This window comes from Erinaceus europaeus, chromosome 20, assembly GCF_950295315.1.
Source record: "Erinaceus europaeus chromosome 20, mEriEur2.1, whole genome shotgun sequence".
NCBI lineage: Eukaryota > Metazoa > Chordata > Mammalia > Eulipotyphla > Erinaceidae > Erinaceus > Erinaceus europaeus.
In genome coordinates this window covers 13,514,829-13,533,257 of record NC_080181.1, presented here as the reverse complement: position 1 = coordinate 13,533,257, position 18,429 = coordinate 13,514,829, and the positions used below count along the sequence as shown (strand labels likewise).

Below are 18,429 nucleotides of genomic sequence, written 5' to 3'. Positions count from 1 at the left end.
TGGCACGGCTTTGGGGTGTGATGAAGCCTCACTACCCAAGGAGGGCAGTGGGGCTCATAGCATCAGAGAAGGCAGGATTCCAGTGCTCACCCAGCTAGTTTTGGGTGTGCACTGCAGAATAGTCATATCCTCCCGGGGCTTGTTGCTAGTCCCTGAGGTCAGGCACCAGTGTCCTGAGTTCTTGCACAGTCTCCGAAGGACCTGGACTCACTATTGCCTGGATTTGCTCAGCCTGTTACCGTGGGGCGGGGGCGAGGGAGAGGGTGGGAAGGGGAGGGGGGTGAGCACGGCTGGGAAGGAGAATGAGGGGAGAGGAGTAAGGGTTGTAAAGCAAGGCTACACAGGGGCTCACAAAATATGGGTGTGCGATCTGAGAGCCACAGGCTTGGCTATCTCCCTCTCTCTCTCTCTCTCCACCTTCCAAAAAGAATGGGTGAGCAGTGAGGTCTGAGCTTTCCAAAGAGTGTTTAGAAACTCGCTGTGTCAGAGAAACGGAAAGACCAAACAAAACCCCTCAAACTGCAAGCCCGATTATTTCATCCACGTGGCATTAGAAGCAGCCAAAAGGGGTGGAGGGGGGCGGGGGCCGGGGCCCGAGTCTCCCGGCCCGCCCCTGCTGGGAGGAAGGGACCCGCGGGAGGCCGGGCCGCAGAGGCCGCTCGGAGCGGGAGCCGCGAGCAGGGGAAGAGCCGCAGCCGCCCGCCCCGCCGAGCAGCTCCGGGAGCCGCCGCCGGCCCTTTAAGGGCGCGGAGGTGCGCGGGCTCTTTAAGGCAGGTCCCGGTGGTTTCTGTTTTCCGAAGGAAGTGACGGGGGGGCGGGATTGAATGAAAAGTGCGGCGGGCGCGGAGCCTGCGAGCAGCGGCGGCGTCGGGGGCGACTGGGGGCGCGCGCGGGGGCCCCAGGAGCCGCCGGGGGGCGCCGGGCAGAGCGCAGCCCACGTGCGGTGAGTCCCTCCCCCGCGCCCCCTCGGGGTCCAGCTCGGCCCCGCACGCTCGCGGGGCGCGGGGACCCCCGGGGATGCGCCCGCCCGGCCTCTGCGGGGTCTCCAGGGCGCCCCCCGCGCTGCTGCTGCTGCTGCTGCTTCTGCTCGCGCCTCTGCGGGAGGCGCCGCGCGCCCAGGGGGCCCGGGCGGCGGAGCTGCGGGTCCGCGTGCGCCTGCCCGACGGCCAAGTGACCGAGGAGAGTCTGCAGGCCGACAGCGACGGCGACAGCATCAGCCTGGAGCTGCGCAAGCCCGACGGCACCCTGCTGTCCTTCATCGCCGACTTCAAGAAGGTGAGGCCCCGGGGTGGCCCGCTCCAGCCTGGCAGCCCCGGGGGCTCGGGCCCCGCTGGCCCGCAGTCCGGGACCACTGGCTAAAGGTCACAGCCCTGCAGAGCAGTGCCGGGACCCTGCTGGCTGGCTGGCAGCTCCCCCTAGAGCCTCAAGGCCTCGGCTCTGTCCAGCCCCCCACTCCCCGCACCCCCTAGTCTAGGGATCCCCACGGCACCCCCCCCCCCCACTCTGAGGCTCTTCCCCTTGCGCCCCCTAGTCTAGGGCTTCCTCCCACCGCCAACCTCCAGTCTGGGGTCCCCTCCTTGCACCTCCTAGTCTGGGGATGCCCCTTGCCGCCACCCGGTTTGGGGCTTCCACCACCGACCCTCAGTCTGGGGGTCCCCTCCTTGCACCTCCTAGTCTGGGGATCCCTCCTAAACCACCCAGTCTGGGGCTTCCCCCTTCAGTGACCCCATAGTCTGGGGCTCCCCTCCTTGAACCTCCTCCTCTGGGGATCGCCCTGAGCCCCCCAGTCTGGAGCTCCCTACCTCACACCCCCCCAAGACTGGGGCACCCACAACCTTCTAGGCCCCTTGCTGCTGCACACAGGGCCCTGGGGTGGGGTCCAGGCTCAGCACCCAGTTAATAGTCCCACGCCCTCTCAGAGTCATTTCCGTTTGTCTAGCGGGAAAGAGCCCAGCTAGCAGTACCCCAGCCTGCTCTGCCCTTTGAGCTAGGCCAGGCCCCTTCCCTTCTCTGGCCCCATGTTGGCCTCTTCCCAGGACAGCGAGGGGGACCCCTGGACGCCCCCACTCTCATCATCTGAAAGTTATGAGCCAACTCCCCTTGTTTCACTGTGATGGCGGTAGAGGGGGCATTGTCCTGGTAGAAGTGATGGCTCAGGTCCCTCCCCAGCCCAGGAGAGGCTGGCCCTTCAGTCCGAAATACTTAACACCCCTTCTGAGGTCCCTGTCTACTCCTGCCTACCAGGAGGGCTGACCAATCCCAGATGTGCACTCTGTGTGCTGGGAGGGGGTGCAGAGCCCAACCTCCACTCCCTGGTGTGTGTAGAGAGCAGTATTGTGAGGCAGCCAGAACATAGACCTGGCCCTCAAAGTGAGGGGCATGGATGTCTTGGGGGGAGTCGTCATCAGGAAAGAGAGCTAGGAGGGCAAGGAGTGGCTGACAGTAACTGGTCAGCAGGAGCAAAAGAGGACTGGGAGGGGGACTCCTGATATGTCCACCCCTCACTCCAGGGTCTCTACTGATAAGCAAAACTGCATGGAGGTGGGGAGTGGGGACTGAGTCTGATTGCTCTGCTGGATAGCTGATGGTACCCAGAACTGTGGAACCATGCCCTGGCCTTCTCTCTCCGCTCTGTCTTAGAGGCCAGGAACTTGAGAGGAGGCAGAATTTGGGGATGCTGGCTGAGGGTTCAGCAGCTGTTGTGAACAGTGTGGAAGGAGGCAGCCAACAGTCAGTGGAAGCAGAGCTGGACACCAGACCCACCAGGGCTCCTGTGTTATTGGGCCTCAGCTGGGTTGCCAGTGAAGGGTGTGTGTGTGTGTCTGTGTGTGTGTGTGTGTGTGTGTGTGTGTGTGTGTGTGTGTGTGTGTGTAGGGAAGCAGCCTCACACATGTGAGCATCAGGGCATTGTTGTCAAGTATGTCCTTTCCCTGGAAAGTCTAGATGAGTGTCAGACCCCTGAGGAGGCAGGGAGCCTATCTTCCCCTGAGCCTCCCAGGAAGCCCTTTGCCCTGGGAGTGAGCCTCTTGAGGCTGAGTGCCCACCTCCACATCATCTGGTGGCACCCACAGGAGCCCTGAAGAGTGGCTTCCCAAGCCCCCCCCCTTCCCCTCTGGACCAGAGCCACACACTTCAGCATTTACAGCCTGGAGCATGAGCAAGGAATTTTTTATTGCTGTACCCCTGAGAGGATGAGGAGAAAGGGGAGCCCAGAATGCACTGGGGTACAGGGCTGAGAATTGAGGGTGAAGTTAGAGTGGGGGTAGGGGGGAGACTGGCTGTCAGAGAGTCCACTTGGGGCTGCCCTCAGGACCCCACTTTAGTCCCTGCAGTGGTTGACACTGCCCCCACCCACCCAGGTCGGCTTCTCAGGCTTGCCTCTGCCCCAGAAGCTGGCACTTCACACCCACCGTTGGCAGCTCAGATTTCACCAGGCAGGGAGGGAGCTGCATGTGGAGGTGGACAGGGAACCAGCTCCCCAAGGCCCCTCCAACGCCAGGGTTTCCATTTGAAGCCTGGTTGAGGGTGGGGTCCAGGGAATGCTGGGTGTGCAGGTATGTAGTGGGGGAGGGTGTGGAATCACCTTTGCCCACACCCCCAACCACTGTCTGCACTGTGTTGCCTACACAGGGTCCCCTCACTGCCTGCTCAGTGCTCAAGGTCTCCTGCTCAGGGTCCTTGGCATATTTCCACTATAAAGTGCCAGCTAGAAGGAATGGTTTTTCCTCTAGGAAAGAGGCCTGGACATTGTATCCCTAGTCCACTTGGCATTTGTCACCTTTGCCATTTTGTCACTTTTTGGAGCCAGTCCAGGCTGAATGACACAGACCTGGAGGGAGTCTAGCTGAGATCCACCTCCTCTCCAGGACAGAGAGGGTCCTGGGGCCAACAGTGGCTGCACTGAGAGCCAAGCAGGGCTGTGCCCATGAAACACGTACCCTGTTGGCGACAGAGTGAGCCGGGTACTCAGGCCGTGGATGCCATTAGTGCTTCCGTCACTGCTTCCTTCATGGCTCCCTAGTGGCTCAGCACAGGCTGGGCCCCAGAGTCTGCCCCGAGCCTGCGGAGCCCTGAATCCCTCCAGTGACCTTGCCTTTGATGGCCCATGTGTCAGGGTTCTCCAGAGAGATGTAAGCCATGGGGGACGGGACAGACAGGGACACGTGAGAAGAGATTTATCCCCTGAGCCCAGTCAAAGTGACACGCAGAGTGAACAATCACACACCCCACTTGCTGGCCAGCCCTGCTGGATCTGCAGTCTGCCCCAGGCAGCGGGGAGCCCCTACTGCTGACCACCCTTCTGTCCACCCCCTCTGCCCAGCCCCTCCTGCCCTGCTGTGCCTGTGTCCTGGTGTCACGTGTCCCAGTGGTCCAGCTGCCCAGCAGCCAAGCTGAGCCTGAAGCCAATGGAGCAGTACTGTGCTCAGCTCAGAGAGGAAACAGATAGGGAACCCCTCAAGCAGCCTGGGGCTGGCGCCTGCTCGGGAAGCAACACTGCAGGCCCACAGGATGCTGACCAGAGGGCAGGATGAGCTGCCAGGGGCCAGGGAGGTGGCTCAGCTGGTGGGACTCCCACCTTGCATGCGTGAAGCCCTGGGTTCCATCCCTGACACCACATTCGAGAGCAACAACAAAAAATGAATAGACCTCCATGACTGTGCCTAGAGGAGAGATGCTCTTTCTTAGTCTCCTGTTTAAAGAAAAAGGGCGGGGAAGCGACTAAGCGGTGGAGCTCAGTGCTCTCAGCCTCCACTGGGCTCTGGAGTCAGGCTGTCCAGAGCAGTATTTTTCCAGAAACTCTGTGAGTCCAGTGGGCAGCTCACCATACACACACCCACGAGGCAAGACTTACAGTCCACATCCTGCACATGCAGTTGGACCCTGTCCGTCCTCACTGGGCCCAAGGACAGGCAGTCCCTGGCCTGGCTTTCCAAGGGGCCATCCCCTCTGGTCTTCCTCCCCCAGGCGGGCGTCCCTGCCTCTTTTCCCCTCTGACCCCTAGTCCAAGTGTCCAGAAGCAGGGGGAGGAGATGAGTCACTTTCCAGGCTGCGTGGCTTGGTGCTGGCCGGATGGGCAGGGTGGGGCCGGGGGATATGAGAAAGTCATGTGCAGCTGTATCACAGGGTGGTGGGAGCGGGTGGGGGGGAGCCCCAGACTGCAAAATCAGAGAACGGGGAATCAGGAGGGGCCTTCGTGCTGGAGCCAAGATAAGGGAAGCCATCTGGTGGGTGGGTCAGTTTGGGGTCACTCTGAAACAGTCAGGAGGAGTGGAGCATGAGGCCTGCCCTGTGCGTGTATGGGTGAGGGGGAGCCAGAGGAAGGAACCATGTGGAAGGAGGCAGAGTCCCTGCAGACCCCTGATCTGGGACTGGAGGGAGGGGCAGCAAACTGTGCCAGTGACCACTGCCACCTGTGGCCGTGTCCTGACACCACACCACCACAGAACAAGCTTCCAGGGCCTGCCCCCAGCCTGTCTCTGTGAGGTGCACTGCACTGCAGTTTGGCCAGGAAGCTGTGATGGATGGATGGATGGATGTGTGTGTGTGTGTGGGGGGGAGGGTTCTTGGGAGAACAGAGAGCAAGAGAGTTGCTTTCAGGAGAAGCTCAGTCCTTTAGGCATCTGGAACAGTTCTTCCTGGAACTGGCTCAGTGTCTGAGGGGCAGCAGCTCTGCCCCAAGAACCTGGAGTGGGGTGAGCGTCTCTTACCCTCAAATGCTTCTCTCCAGGCAGTGAAAGATCAGGCATGAAGGCTGCCCCCTGGTTGGCCGGTGCAGGGGGGCTCCTTCCAGCCAGGCCCCCGAAGCACAGAGAGGTGGAACGAACAAGTGGTTGTCTGGCGTCTGCGTCTCAGGCTGCGTGGCTCCGTGGCCTCCCTGGGGCCTCAGCTTCTGCTCGGCTGAGGCTGGGAGCCATGCAGTGGCAAGAATGACTGACGAGGTCAGAGGACAGACAGCATCATGTTTATGCAAGCAGACTCTCATGCCTGAGGCTCCAAAATCCTAGGTTCAAACCCCCATGCGACCATAAACCAGAGCTGAACAGTGCTCTGGTTAAAATAAAAAGAATGACTGACGTGTGTACTGACATGAGCAGGGTCCTTCTGGAAAGCTAAAGAAGCCTGCGCAGGGGGGAGGGAGAGGAAAGGAGGCTGAGAAGGCCTGGTGCAGCGTCAGTGTCGCATGTCCACCGAGAGGCCATCACCTCCCCCTCACCCCGATTTTGAGCTCTGATTCCCTCGGCAGCTTTGTCACTGGGACCCCCACCACCCCCCTCCCGGGGCCTCAAGAGAGATGGGACTGGGAAGGGGAGAACCGCTTTCCAGAGACCTCACAAACAACACAGGCCCTGTCTGTCCCTTTCTCTGCTCCCCACCAAGCCGCCGCTTGACGTGTCCCTTGTCCCCTCTGAGCCCCAGACTTGGACCTGGCACCAGACAGCAGGGACACTTGTCTGAGGTATGACATGTGAGTTGGAGGTCCCTGCAGAGCTGGAGCCAGCGCCAGCCAAGGCCAGCCTGGGCAGTTGGTCCCGCCTCCTTGTTTCCTGCCCCAGGGGACCCTGGCATCATTAGGAACCTCCGGCCTGTAGGTTGGCAAGTGTTTAAGAGCTTGCACTCCCACCCCCACCCTGGGGGAGTGTGAGAAAGGGCAGGGAGCAAGGGAGGCCATGGGCCAGGAATTTGGGTGAGAGCATGGAGCCCCATCTTTGGAGCCCTGAGTCAGCGGGACAGTGGGGGCACACTATATCCACACAAAGTCTCACATTGTCCCCATTGCCATCAGGACAGAGGTGACCTTTGGGATTTGGCTGACAGAGCTGTGGGGGCTGATGAGAGTCTGTGTCCTAGGGGCAGGGGCATCAAGGCCCCCTAACAGAAAGTCTCTGTCCAGGCCAGGCCCTGAGGGCACACAGGCATGGGGCTGGGGGTGGCCTAAGTTCCCCAGGGTGGGCTTGGGCTGGCTCAGGGGTGTATCCACCCACTTCTGATTTCAGGCCGCTACTGGCTGACTCTGCAGGCTGCCCCTTCCCCCCGCCCCCCTAGCCTGTGAAGCCGCCCCTTCTCTCACCATAAAGCAGCCCCAGTCAGGAGCGGAGGAATAAATATTTAGATTGGCTCAGCCGAGGCCTCAGCGTCACACACTCTGGTGTGATGGGAAGGAGACCAAGATGGCAGAGGGAGCTCGCAGGAGGGAGGGCCAGCTGTCCAAGAGGGGTGGGGGCAGACAGGCCAGGCTGTCTCCTGAGAACTTTGAGGGGTGGCCTCCAGTCTGTCTGTACAGCCTCCATAGTGTGATGGAGGGCAGGGAGAGGGCCCTTGAGGGGAAGGGCAGCTGTGTCACCCTGATCTGTTGCATTTTTCAGTTCCCCTGTAGGGGAAGATGGCCAGAGAGCAAGGGCTAAGTGGGGGGGGGGGAGCCTCACCCCTGCCCCAGGGCCAGAATGGGTTTCCAGAGAAGGGGCTGAGGTATGTGGGCCTTCGGGGGAGGAAGCAGAGAGGATAGCCTCAGGGAGGGAGAGCAGGAGGGGCAGAGAAGCCTCAGAGTGGAGCTGAGGTGCTGAGACTGAAGAGGCGGTGCCTGAGGGTGGAGGGGGGAGCGACATCAAGTGGGAGAAGGCTGTGAGACTGGAGGGAAGTCTGAAGGGATGTGTGGGACAGAGAGGCAGGAGAGCCAGCTTGTGGCCCTGAGAGAAAAGGCTTCCTGGGAGGTTCTACAGGAGATTCTGTGAGGCAGGCTGTGTACTCAGGTGAGGGGTTGGGTGGAGGTGTGGCCGGTCCTCAGTGGGGGCCTGGCTGGAGGTGGGGAGCGGCTGTGTGTGAACCAGAGATTGTCTGAGGAGCAGTGGGCGTGTGCGTGAAAGATTACAGACATGTGGCCTGTGGCTGGGGAAAACAGGCCTGTGTCAGTTGGGATTGGACTTAGCTGCTGGTAACATAAAACCCTCCCAGAGGCCACAGAAAAAGAGAAGTTAGAGGGGCAGGCAGCTGCACCCCGGTTAAATGCACATAGTAAGAAGCTGGCTTCTCCATTTCCGGTCTCAGCTGAAGGTGATAGAGGGAGCTGGCAGGACAGCCTCATGACTGTTAGAGAACAAACCGGCTCCACCTGGGGCCTGGGGCCTTCCCCAACCCCTGGATAGGACTGAGCCCGCCTGCTTTCCCAGCACAGTCCTCTTCTGTAGGTGTCCAGCACTGCTGGGCCCAGGGTAGCCTCTCTGTGAAGAGGACCCAGCAAGTAGGTCTCAGTCCAGCTCCGCAGGGACTGGCCACAGGAAAGGGTGGGCTGTCTGAATGGGCTGAGCAGCGAGCTTGGCATCTCTAAAAGTCATGGGGCTCGGGGGTGGAGGTACACCCTGTTAGGTGCACTAGTTTTTTTTTTATTTTTATTTTTTTTAATATTTATTTATTTTCCTTTTTGTTGCTCTTGTTTTTTTTAATTGTTGTTGTAGTTATTGTTGTTGTTAATGATGTCGTCATTGTTGGATAGGACAGAGAGAGAAATGGAGAGAGGAGGAGAAGACAGAGAGGGGGAGAGAAAGATAGACACTTGCAGACCTGCTTCACCGCCTGTGAAGTGACTCCCCTGCAGGTGGGGAGCCAGGGGCTCGAACCAGGATCCTTCCGCTGGTCCTTGTGCTTTGTGCCATGCGCTTAACCTGCTGTGCTACCGCCCAACTCCCAGGTGCACTAGTTCTAAACTCAATGACCCGAACAAGGATCCAGGTTCAAGCCCCCACTCCCCACCTGCAGGGGGGAAGCTTCATAAGCAGTGAAGCAGGTCTGCAGGTATCTTTCTCTCTCTCTCCCTCTCTGTCTTCCCCATCTCTCTCGATATCTCGCTGTCCTATCCAACAACAATAACAACAATGATAAACAACAAGGGCCACAAGAGGGGAAAATTTTTTTAAATTTTTTTTTAAATTAATAGATAAATAATAAAAAAAGAAAAAGAAATTTCTGTCTTGGGAGTCCTGGCCTGAGGACCCTGCCTCCAAGCCCTGCCGTGGACCCTTACCTGGCTCAACGCCGTCATCTTTGGGGATTCAGGCTACATCTGGGTGAGTCGCCCCAGGGGCTGTCAGGCAGAGACGAAGCTAAGCCAGGTGCCCATCTTGCCATATGCTGTCTGAACTAGGGGGGCGTCTCTCTGCTAGAGGAAAAGGGGCCCCAGAACCTCAAGTGTGAGCATAGGAAGCAGGAAGGATGAAGGTAAGAATGATGGACACTGGTTAGGCCACCCAGGCCCTCACAGTGGTCAGCAAGTAGAATTGTGGTTTCCTAGAGAAATGGCCAGAGGAAAGCAGACAATTGTGGCCTTGGGTGGGGCAGGCAGGCTGTTTCTTAAATGTTAATTCTTTTTTTTTAATTGCCACTAGGGTTATTACTGGGGCTTGGTGTTGGCACTATAAATCCACAGCTCGTGGCAGCCATTTTTTCCATATTTTTTCTTTCTATTTTATTTTATTTATTTTATTTTATTTTATTTTATTTTATTTTATTTTATTGCCTCCAGGGTTACCTTTGGGGCTCGGTGCCTGCACTACAATCCACTGCTCCTGGAGGCCATTTTTTCCCTTTTGTTGCCCTTGTTGTTCATTATTGCAGTTATTATTATTGTTGTTATTACTATTGTTGTTATTGGATAGAACAGAGAGAAATGGAGAGAGGAGGGGAAGACAGAGAGGAGGAGAGAGACACCTGCAGACCTGCTTCATCGATTATGAAGCAACCCCTCTGCAGGTGGGGAGCCAGGGGCTCGAACCAGGATCCTTATGCCACAGCCCAGTCCCCTCATTCAGGCAGTTTCTTGAGCTGGGTGTCAGCAAGCGCAGTTGGACAAACTGAGTGCAGAAGCAGCTGGACCTCTGGAGTCAGACTGCCCGGGTTAGAATCCCAGCTGCTCCAGCTCTGTTTCCTGAGTCCCTTGACCTTGAACCTGCCGCCCTCTCCAGGCTCCATCTTGGCCTTGGTCCCCAGCCCCTGTTGTCAAGGTTTCCAAAGGGACCCTGTATCCTCTCGATGACTTGACCCTTCCACTTGAAAACGCGAGTGCACCTTTGTCCTGCACAGTTACACATCACTCCCTCTCTTCACCCCATTCCTCGTTGTCTTTGTCTCATCTTGTTGTAGTCACTGGCATTATTCTTGAATATAGAAGCTGAGAAAGCGGGAGCCGGGCAGTGGCGCAGTGGGTTAAGCGCACGTGCCACAAAGCGAAAGGACCGGCTTAAGGATCCTGGTTCGAGCCCCCGGCTCCTCAACTGCAGGGGAGTCACTTCACAGGTGGTGAAGCAGGTGTGCAGGTGTCTATCTTTCTCTCCCCCTCTCTGTCTTCCCCTCCTCTCTCCATTTCTCTCTGTCCTATCCAACAACAACAACAATAATAACTACAACAATAAAACAACAAGAGCAACTAAAGGGAGAATAAGTAAATATTTAAAAAGAAAAAGAAAAAAGAAGCTAAGAAAGCTCAAAAGACTTCTTTCACCGTCTGATCTGGTCCCCTAGCTCAGCTGTTAAAGGTGGGAACACTGTGGCACAGAGCGAGCTCAGCAGGTGGGACTGTGCGCCTTGCCGGGGTGCTGCCCAGGTTTGGGCCCCAGTGTCACGTGGGAGTGCCATGGCACTGTGGGATGCTCTGGTATTCTGGTGTCTTTTTAAAAAATATTTATTTATTCCATGTTGTTGCCTTTGTATTATTGTTGTAGTTATTATTGTTGTTATTATTGATGTCGTCATTGTTGGATAGGACAGAGAGAAATGGAGAGAGGAGGGGAAGACAGAGAGGGGGAGAGAAAGATAGACACCTGCAGACCTGCTTTTGAAGTCACCACTTTCAAACTGGCACCACTTTCGAAGTGACTCCCCTGCAGGTGGAGAGCTGGGGGCTCGAACCAGGATCCTTATGCCGGTCCCTGTGCTTAACCCGCTTTGCTACCACCTGACTCCCACTCTGGTGAGTTTTCCAGCTCTCCTCCTCGCTCTGTATATGCCTTTCTATTTGAATAAAAATGCTAGCTTAGGATAAGTTGCATGTGTGAGGACCTAGCTCTGCAAAAGACAAAAACAGAAGTAAATAAAATCTGAATCATAAGATAAATAAATAGATAAATGAAGGTGGGAGGTAGTGTCCCCTAGGGAGAGAGAGCATGCAGAAGGGAGAATCACCTGTGAATATTGCACTCAGGGATCTGGGTTCTACAGAGTCGAGGTACTGAAGGGCCTAGGTGCCAGTCTGGAACCCTGCTCCCTTTGGCAATCCTGTCAGGAGCCCCACCCGCCCTGGCCTCGGAAGGGGAAGTCTGGTATCAAGTCTCATGCACTGAGGTTGAGCAATGGCCCCAGGAGATGGGAGGGAGTTGGGGGGGTGGGTGGGGATCAGGTGGCCCAGGCTGGCAGGGCAGGGAGATTCCAGCCTTCCACCCGGCCAGCACAGAGCGGACTTCCTGCTGTGAGGAAGCTGCGGTTATCCAGGCTGCCCCCACCTCCCCTCAAGTCTCTGCTCAGGAACCCAGCAGAGCCGGTCTCCCCAGCTGGGCCTCAGTTTCTCCTTCTACACCTTCCCCTTACAGTGCCACATCCCCTGGTTCCAAGATGGCTGACGTGGAGAGAAGTGGCAGAAAGGGTTCTTCAGGTTGGGGGTGGGTTCTGGGATGCCCGGGGGGCTCTGTGCTGAGAGGGGTGCCTAGACCTGGGGGATGGGGAGTGGTGGGGACCAGGGTGCCACTGGCTCCTGCAGGGGGACCCAAAGAGGGGCCTCAAACCTTGGCCTAAATCCTGGGGTGGAGGAGGGAGACTCAGGAAATACCCTGTGAGTTCTGCTGCCAGTGCAGGGCCGCCACACATGGGGAAAGAGACACCAGTGGAGCCGAGCACCCCAGGTGCAGCGTGGGGCTGCTGGGGGACCGAGAGGGGCTCACTGGGCTGGGGCCCACCCTGGATGGAGGCTGGAGAACTTGACTCTGCTGCTGAGTGCACCCTCCATGAGATGGAGGCAAAAGGATGGGGCAGGGGTCTGGGCATGGGCTGTGGGCCATTGGATTCCCACCCCAGTGCCCCCTCCCTTCTCTGCTCTTACTTTGCCCTGCACCCACTCTGTGAGTCAGCAGCCGGGGACACAGGGAAAGGGAAAAGGTGCTCCCTCCCCCCGCCGCACCCTCAAGCCAGGAGGTGGTGGCCACTGTGGCCAGTCACTGACCTGCTGAGCATCAGGGCCGGGAGCCTGTCTGGTGAGAGCCAGACACACCAATTGCTGGGCATCGTCAGGCATTGTGAGGAGGTCAAGGAGGAAAACCGTGGTTCTGCACATGTCACAGCGCACCCTCCACCCAGAAGGCCCCCTCACGTGGGCCCAGGCCTCTGACCCCCCTTGACACCAAGGCCACCAAGTCTGAGCACCAGTTCTGAGTGACGCGAGTGCCCAGAGGCTGAAGTCCTTTCACCAAGCCCCGGGGAGGCCTTCCCTTCCTCTTCCACCAGCCTCTTCCAACCAGCCAGCAGCCCCTGTACAGGCCTTATAATGGTGATGCAAACACTCTCATGCCTGAGACTCTGAGGTCCCAGGTTCAACCCCCAGCATCACCATCAGCCAGAGCTGAGCAGTGCTCTGGTAAATAATAATAATAGGGTAGTAGCTCAGCAGGTTAAGCGCAGATGGCGCAAAGCTCAAGGACCGGCTTAAGGAAAATAAATAAATAAAATAATAGTCATGATGGTTGATTAATTGATTGGTTAATTAAATAGGAAAATGAATTAATTAAATGGGAAAATGAATTTCTTGGAGCGTTGGAAGGGTGGGTGTGGGCAGGACAGGGGCCATCCTCAGTGTGTCCCCAGGGCCCCTCACCTATCTCCCCCTTTTCTCACCCCCACCCCCCCAGGATGTGAAGATCTTCCGGGCGCTGATTCTGGGTGAGCTGGAGAAGGGGCAGAGTCAGTTCCAGGCCCTGTGCTTCCTCAGCCGGCTACACCGCAATGAGATCATTCCCAGCGAGGCCATGGCCAAGCTGCGCCAGGTCGGTGCCCCCCACGCCCGAGCTCCTCCCCCCACACACACCGGCGACATGACAGACCCCAGGACCAGCAGCATAGGCTCTGGTGTGCTCTGAGCCCCACTCCTCCAGCAGGGGAAGATGGACACCCTGGTGGCCCCGTGTTCTAGAGTCAGACTAGCAGACCCGTCCCACTAAGCCCTGAGGGTAGAACAGGCCAGGAGCCTTGGTTCAGGAGCACCTTTCCCTGTGCTCCCCTGGGCTCCAGCCTGGCACCCTACCTTTGGCAGGAAGTGAGAAGTGAGCAGGACGCAGGGTGGGGGGCATCCGGGCCAGGTGGGAGCTGCCTCTCTTACTCTCGCAGAAAAACCCGCGGGCTGTGCGGCAGGCTGAGGAGGTGCGTGGCCCGGAGCTGCTGCACATGGACCTGGCTGTGAACTTCACCCTGGGCGCCCTGCTGAGCCCTCACCTCCGTAATGTGTGTGCTGAGGCTGCCGAGGCCATCTATGCCCGCCAGGAGGACGCCCACTTCTGGCTGGAGCAAGGTCAGCGGGTACTGCCACCTCTCCCTCCCCCCCCCCAACCTTGACAGAACACAGTGAGGACAGACAGGCTTGGCGTGGTCAGGGAGGGCTTCCTGGAGGAGGTGGCAAGTCATCTGAGGAGTCACTCAGGTGAGAGGGACCTATTCCAGATAGGGACACACACAGAGCTGTGGCTCTGAGGGGCTCAGAGAGACCTTCCCAGGCAAGGTCCCCCTCATCCCTGGCCTTAGTGGGAACACAGAAGGGACCTTTTGTCGTGGGAAGGGGTACAAGTGGGACTCAGGGATGGCCATGCCCCTGACAGATAGCAGCTCCTTTCCATCACACCCACCCTGGCCCCAGCCTCTTGGCCTGGCATCTGCCCTGTACCTGCAGCTTGGGGCGCCTTCCTCAGGTCCAGCCCCCATGCCCTGTGTGGAGGGACAGGGAGGCTTTCGCCTGGCTGCCCTCTTAGCTTCTGGGCTCTGCTGCCCAGACAGCACCAGAGAAACACACACACACACACACACACACTGTCCTCTCCCCCGCTGCTCCCTCACACTCCTGAGCCAAGCCAGGGCTTGCCCCCCAGCACCTCATATGCACACACACCCCAGCCCTACCCGGCCCCAACATTGCACCAAGGAGTGGGACAAGCAGATTGGCATGGATGAGGGAGCAGTGCTTTGCTTTCTCTCTCTTTCTCCCCCTGCCCCCCCCCATCTCTCACGTCAGAATTAAAAATAAACCGGCTCTCAGAGGTAGTTCAGCAACAAAGTGTGCACACAAGGTGCTGAGTTCAGTTCCCAGCACTGCACTAGAAAAGACAGGATTCCCTGGCAGGCTGTTCCTTCTCTGCCTCACCCTCCCTGCCTTTCCCATTCCAGTGAAGCTGTATTTATTTAATTTATTTTTACCACAACACTGTATTACTTTAATTTATTTTTACCACAACACTGCTCAATTCTGGGGCTCATGGTGGTGCCGGGGGTTGAACCTGGAACCTCAGAGGTTCAGGCATGAGAGTCTTTGTGTATAACCACGGCTGCCTTCCTAACCCTGGATCAGTGTGTTTTAAGCAACTCAGCAAATCGAGGGAGGCCTTGAAGGCAGACAGACTTGCTTCCCTACTCACTCTGTGACCTTTGCAGATGCATAAACCTCTCTGGTTTTCTTTTTATTTATTTATTTAGTTAGTTAGTTAGTTAGTTATTTTCCCTTTTGTTGCCCTTGGTTTTTTATTGTTGTTGTAATTATTATTGTTGTTATTTATGTCATTGTTAGATAGGACAGAGAGAAATGGAGAGAGGAGAGGAAGACAGAGGGGGAGAGAAAGACACCTCCCCTGCAGGTGGGGAGCCGGGTGCTCGAACCGGGATCCTTACTCGGTCCTTGTGCTTCGCACCACGTGCACTTAACCTGCTGTGCTACCACCCATATCCCGCCTCTCTGGTTTTCTTGGCAATGAAACAGAGTTGAAATAGCTTGACTCTGGGGTGCATCTGGTTAAGTGTACTCTGTTCCATGAGCAAGGACCTGGTTCAAGCCCCTGGTCTCCACCTGCAGAAGTAAAAGCTTTACAAGCAGTGGAGATATGCTGCATCTCTCTCTCTCTCTCCCTCTATCTCCCTTTCCTCTCAGATTTCACTCTGTCCTAACAAAGAAAATAAATAAATAAATAATTTTTTTTTAAAAAGAGAGCAGCATAGGGGGTCGGGTGGTAGCTCAGCGGGTTAAGCACACGTGACACAAAGCGCAAGGACCGGCGTAAGGATCCTGGTTCGAGCCCCTAGCTCCCCACCTGCAGGGGAGTCGCTTCACAGGCGGTGAAGCAGGTCTGCAGGTGTCTGTCTTTCTCTCTCCCTCTCTTGTCTTCCCCTCCTCTCTCCATTTCTCTCTGTCCTATCCAACAACAAACAACATCAACAACAACAATAATAACCACAACAAGGCTACAACAACAAGGGCAACAAAAGGGGGGGAAATAGCCTCCAGGAGCAGTGGATTCATGGTGCAGGCACTGAGCAATCACCCTGGAAACAAAAAAGAGAGAGAGAGAGAGAGAGCAACATGGTTCACAGAGAAGTGAGAGTGGGACTGTGGCAGGCTGGGTGCCCACTGCAGGGCCTGGGGCTTCTCAACATCCTTCTCAGCCCTGGCTGGCACCACAGTGACCTGCCTCTCTCCCCAGGTGTGGACGGCGCCGTGTTTGAGCCTCTGCCCCGGGATCCTGAGCCGGGGCTGGCACGTTGCCGGCAGGTGGGGGAGCATGGAAAGCCGTGTGTCTGCCGCTACACACTGAGCCTGGCCTGGTACCCCTGTCTACTCAAGTACTGCCACAGCCACGAGCGGCCCGCGCCCTACAAGTGTGGCATCCGCAGCTGCCAGAAGAGCTACAGCTTTGACTTCTACGTGCCCCAGAGGCAGCTGTGTCTCTGGGACGAGGACCCCTAGCTGTGCCAGGCCCACCAGCCGCTCCAAGGGCTGCTTCCCCACCCCCACTGGGCCTTCCGTCCTCTTCTGCCCCTCAGCTCAGAGCCTCTGGCTCCATGGCTCCTGCCTGTGAAAAGCTCTGGCGTGGCAGGGGCACAGCTCCCACTCTGTGCCTTCCTGGGGACAGGGAGGGAGGAAGGGGGTCCCCAAAGGTGCCCTCCTTATGCCTCCACCTCCTGCCTGACCTCCTCTTCCAAGCAGCCAGAATGTGATACTCTGTGAGTCTTGTATTTCAGCCTTTGAAGGCTGGGAGCCCACACAAGTGGGTCCCTGGCGCCCCACCTCCTGAGTGCACCCCATTCACCGCCCACCACCAGGGCCCTTGTCCCTAGAGGTGTGGGCACGGTGCCCCCCACACCCTGCAGCTGGGGACCCCCCAAGCTCAGGGACAGACCACAGTGCCTTCCTCGCCCAGGCTGGGCCTCAGAGTGCTCCCCTTGACCCAGAGTGTCCTTCTAAGGCTCTGAGCCGTCGAGGGAGCCTGAAGGATGAGGAAAACTTGAATTCCAGATTTTAATGCAAAGTATTTATCATTTGTACCAGAAATTAAAAGTCTTAAGTTTGTACTTGCCTGACAGCTCTGGACTTGGCTGTTCTCCCGGTGCCTGTGTCCAGTGCTGCCACCTGCTGTCAGGAGTGTCCCTGGGCCTTGGGCCTTGGGCCTTGGGGAGGCTCAGTCCTGCTTAGGCAGGGTGTGTGTGTGTGTGTGTGAGTGAGTGTGTGAGTGTGTGTGTGTGTGAGTGTGTGTGTGTATGTGTGTGTGTGAGAGTGTGTGTGTGTGTGTGTGAGTGTGTGTGTGTATGAGTGTGTGTGTGTATGTGTGTGTGTGTGAGTGTGTGTGTGAGTGTGTGTGTGTGAGAGAGTGTGTGTGTGTGTATGTGTGAGTGTGTGTGTGTGAGTGCGTGTGTATGTGTGAGTGTGTGTATGTGTGAGTGTGTGTATGTGTGAGTGTGTGTATGTGTGAGTGTGTGTATGTGTGAGTGTGTGTGTATGTGTGTATGTGTGAGTGTGTGTGTGAGTGTGTGTGTGTGTGTGAGTGTGTGTGTGTGAGTGTGTGTGTGTGTGTGTGTGGGTGTGTGTGAGTGTGTGTGTGTGAGTGAGTGTGTGTATGTGTGTGTGTGAGTGTGTATGTATATGTGTGTGTGAGTGTGTGTGAGTGTGTGTGTGAGTGTGTATGTGAGTGAGTGTGTGTGTGAGTGTATGTGTGAGTGTGTCTGTGTGTCTGCGTGTGTAGGGGTGCTTGGGACACTCAAGAGGAGACAGGAATAGCTGGTACAGACAGATAAAAGCAAGAGATGGTAGGGAGGGAACATCTGGAAACCAGGCGTCCTTGCCCATCATCTGCTGCGCAGTCTTGGCTCATGTGACCTGCCCTGTTTGCCTCTGTTCCACCATGTGTGCTCACCACACACTGTCCACTAATGTCACTGCTACAGGCTCGGAGACGCCCCTTCCCTCGGAGTCCGAGGCAGGCAACCCAGACACCTTGGACCACAGCCGCCACCTCCTTTTACTTCTGCTTCTTCTTCCTCTTCCTCTCTTCTTCCTTCTACTCCTCTTCCTCCTTCTCCTCCTTCCTCTTCCTCTTCTCCACTTTTCTTCTTTCTCTTCTCTTCTTCCTCCTCTTCCTCCTCCTTCCTCCTCCTCTTCTTCTCCCTCTTCCTCTCCTCCTGTTTCTTCTTCTAATGTAATGTCACTTTTTAAATGTCTTTCATGAGAATGAGACAGAAGTCTGAAAACTGACCCAGCAAATGTGCTTGAGGGCTTCTTCTGTTCACTTTTCCGTCTTTCACTTGAGGGCTGGGTGGTGTCACACACAGCAGAATGCATGCATTATCATGTTCCAGGACCCAGGTTCAAGCTCCTGGTCCCCACCTGCAGGGCGGGAAGTTTCATGCAGAGTAAGGCTTCAGGTCTCTCCCTTTTCTCTGTCTCTCACCCTTTATCTAAAAAAGAAGAAGAAGAAGAAAGGGAGGGAGGGAGGGAGGAAGGAAATGACAGCCAGGAATGGTGGTGTGGTGCAGGCACTGAGCCCCAGCAATAATCCTGGTTAAAAAGGAGTAATCTGGGGGCCAGGTGGTGGTGCACCTGGTTAGGCACTCACATTACAGTGCGTAAGGACCCAGGTTCAAGCTCCCAGTCCCCACCTACAGAGGGAGGCTTTGCAAGTGGTGAAGTAGTGTTTCAGGCGTGTCTCTTCCTCTCTCTCTCTCTCTCTCTCTCCATCTTCCCTTTCTCTCTGTCTCTATCCAAAGTAAATAAGATATATTTAAAAGAAAAGGAATGATCTTCCCTGTGAGAGGCTGCAACCCATGCCAGACCCAGACGGACTACGGACTCCCAGGGAGGAGGGCTGAGCTGGCTGGATTGAATGGGCCCAGCTTCCAGGATGAGATGGATGCTGAGGGGTGCAGGGACAG

The 18,429-nt window shown here is 56.8% G+C and overlaps 1 protein-coding gene and 1 long non-coding RNA gene across 2 annotated transcripts; both read left to right on the top strand.

The window, feature by feature from the left end:
- Window positions 1-615: 615 nt before the first annotated feature.
- Window positions 616-16,580, top strand: OAF (out at first homolog). The gene is made up of 4 exons (XM_060179904.1): window positions 616-1,275; window positions 12,882-13,016; window positions 13,357-13,537; window positions 15,708-16,580. The coding sequence occupies exons 1-4, from the start codon at window positions 1,018-1,020 to the stop codon at window positions 15,968-15,970; spliced, it is 837 nt and encodes a 278-aa protein (XP_060035887.1). The 5' UTR covers window positions 616-1,017; the 3' UTR covers window positions 15,971-16,580.
- On the top strand, window positions 1,502-3,881 carry LOC132534989 (uncharacterized). Its single transcript, XR_009546752.1, has 3 exons — window positions 1,502-1,589; window positions 1,646-1,673; window positions 1,733-3,881. It is a non-coding gene; the product is annotated as an uncharacterized LOC132534989 (long non-coding RNA).
- Window positions 16,581-18,429: the final 1,849 nt, after the last annotated feature.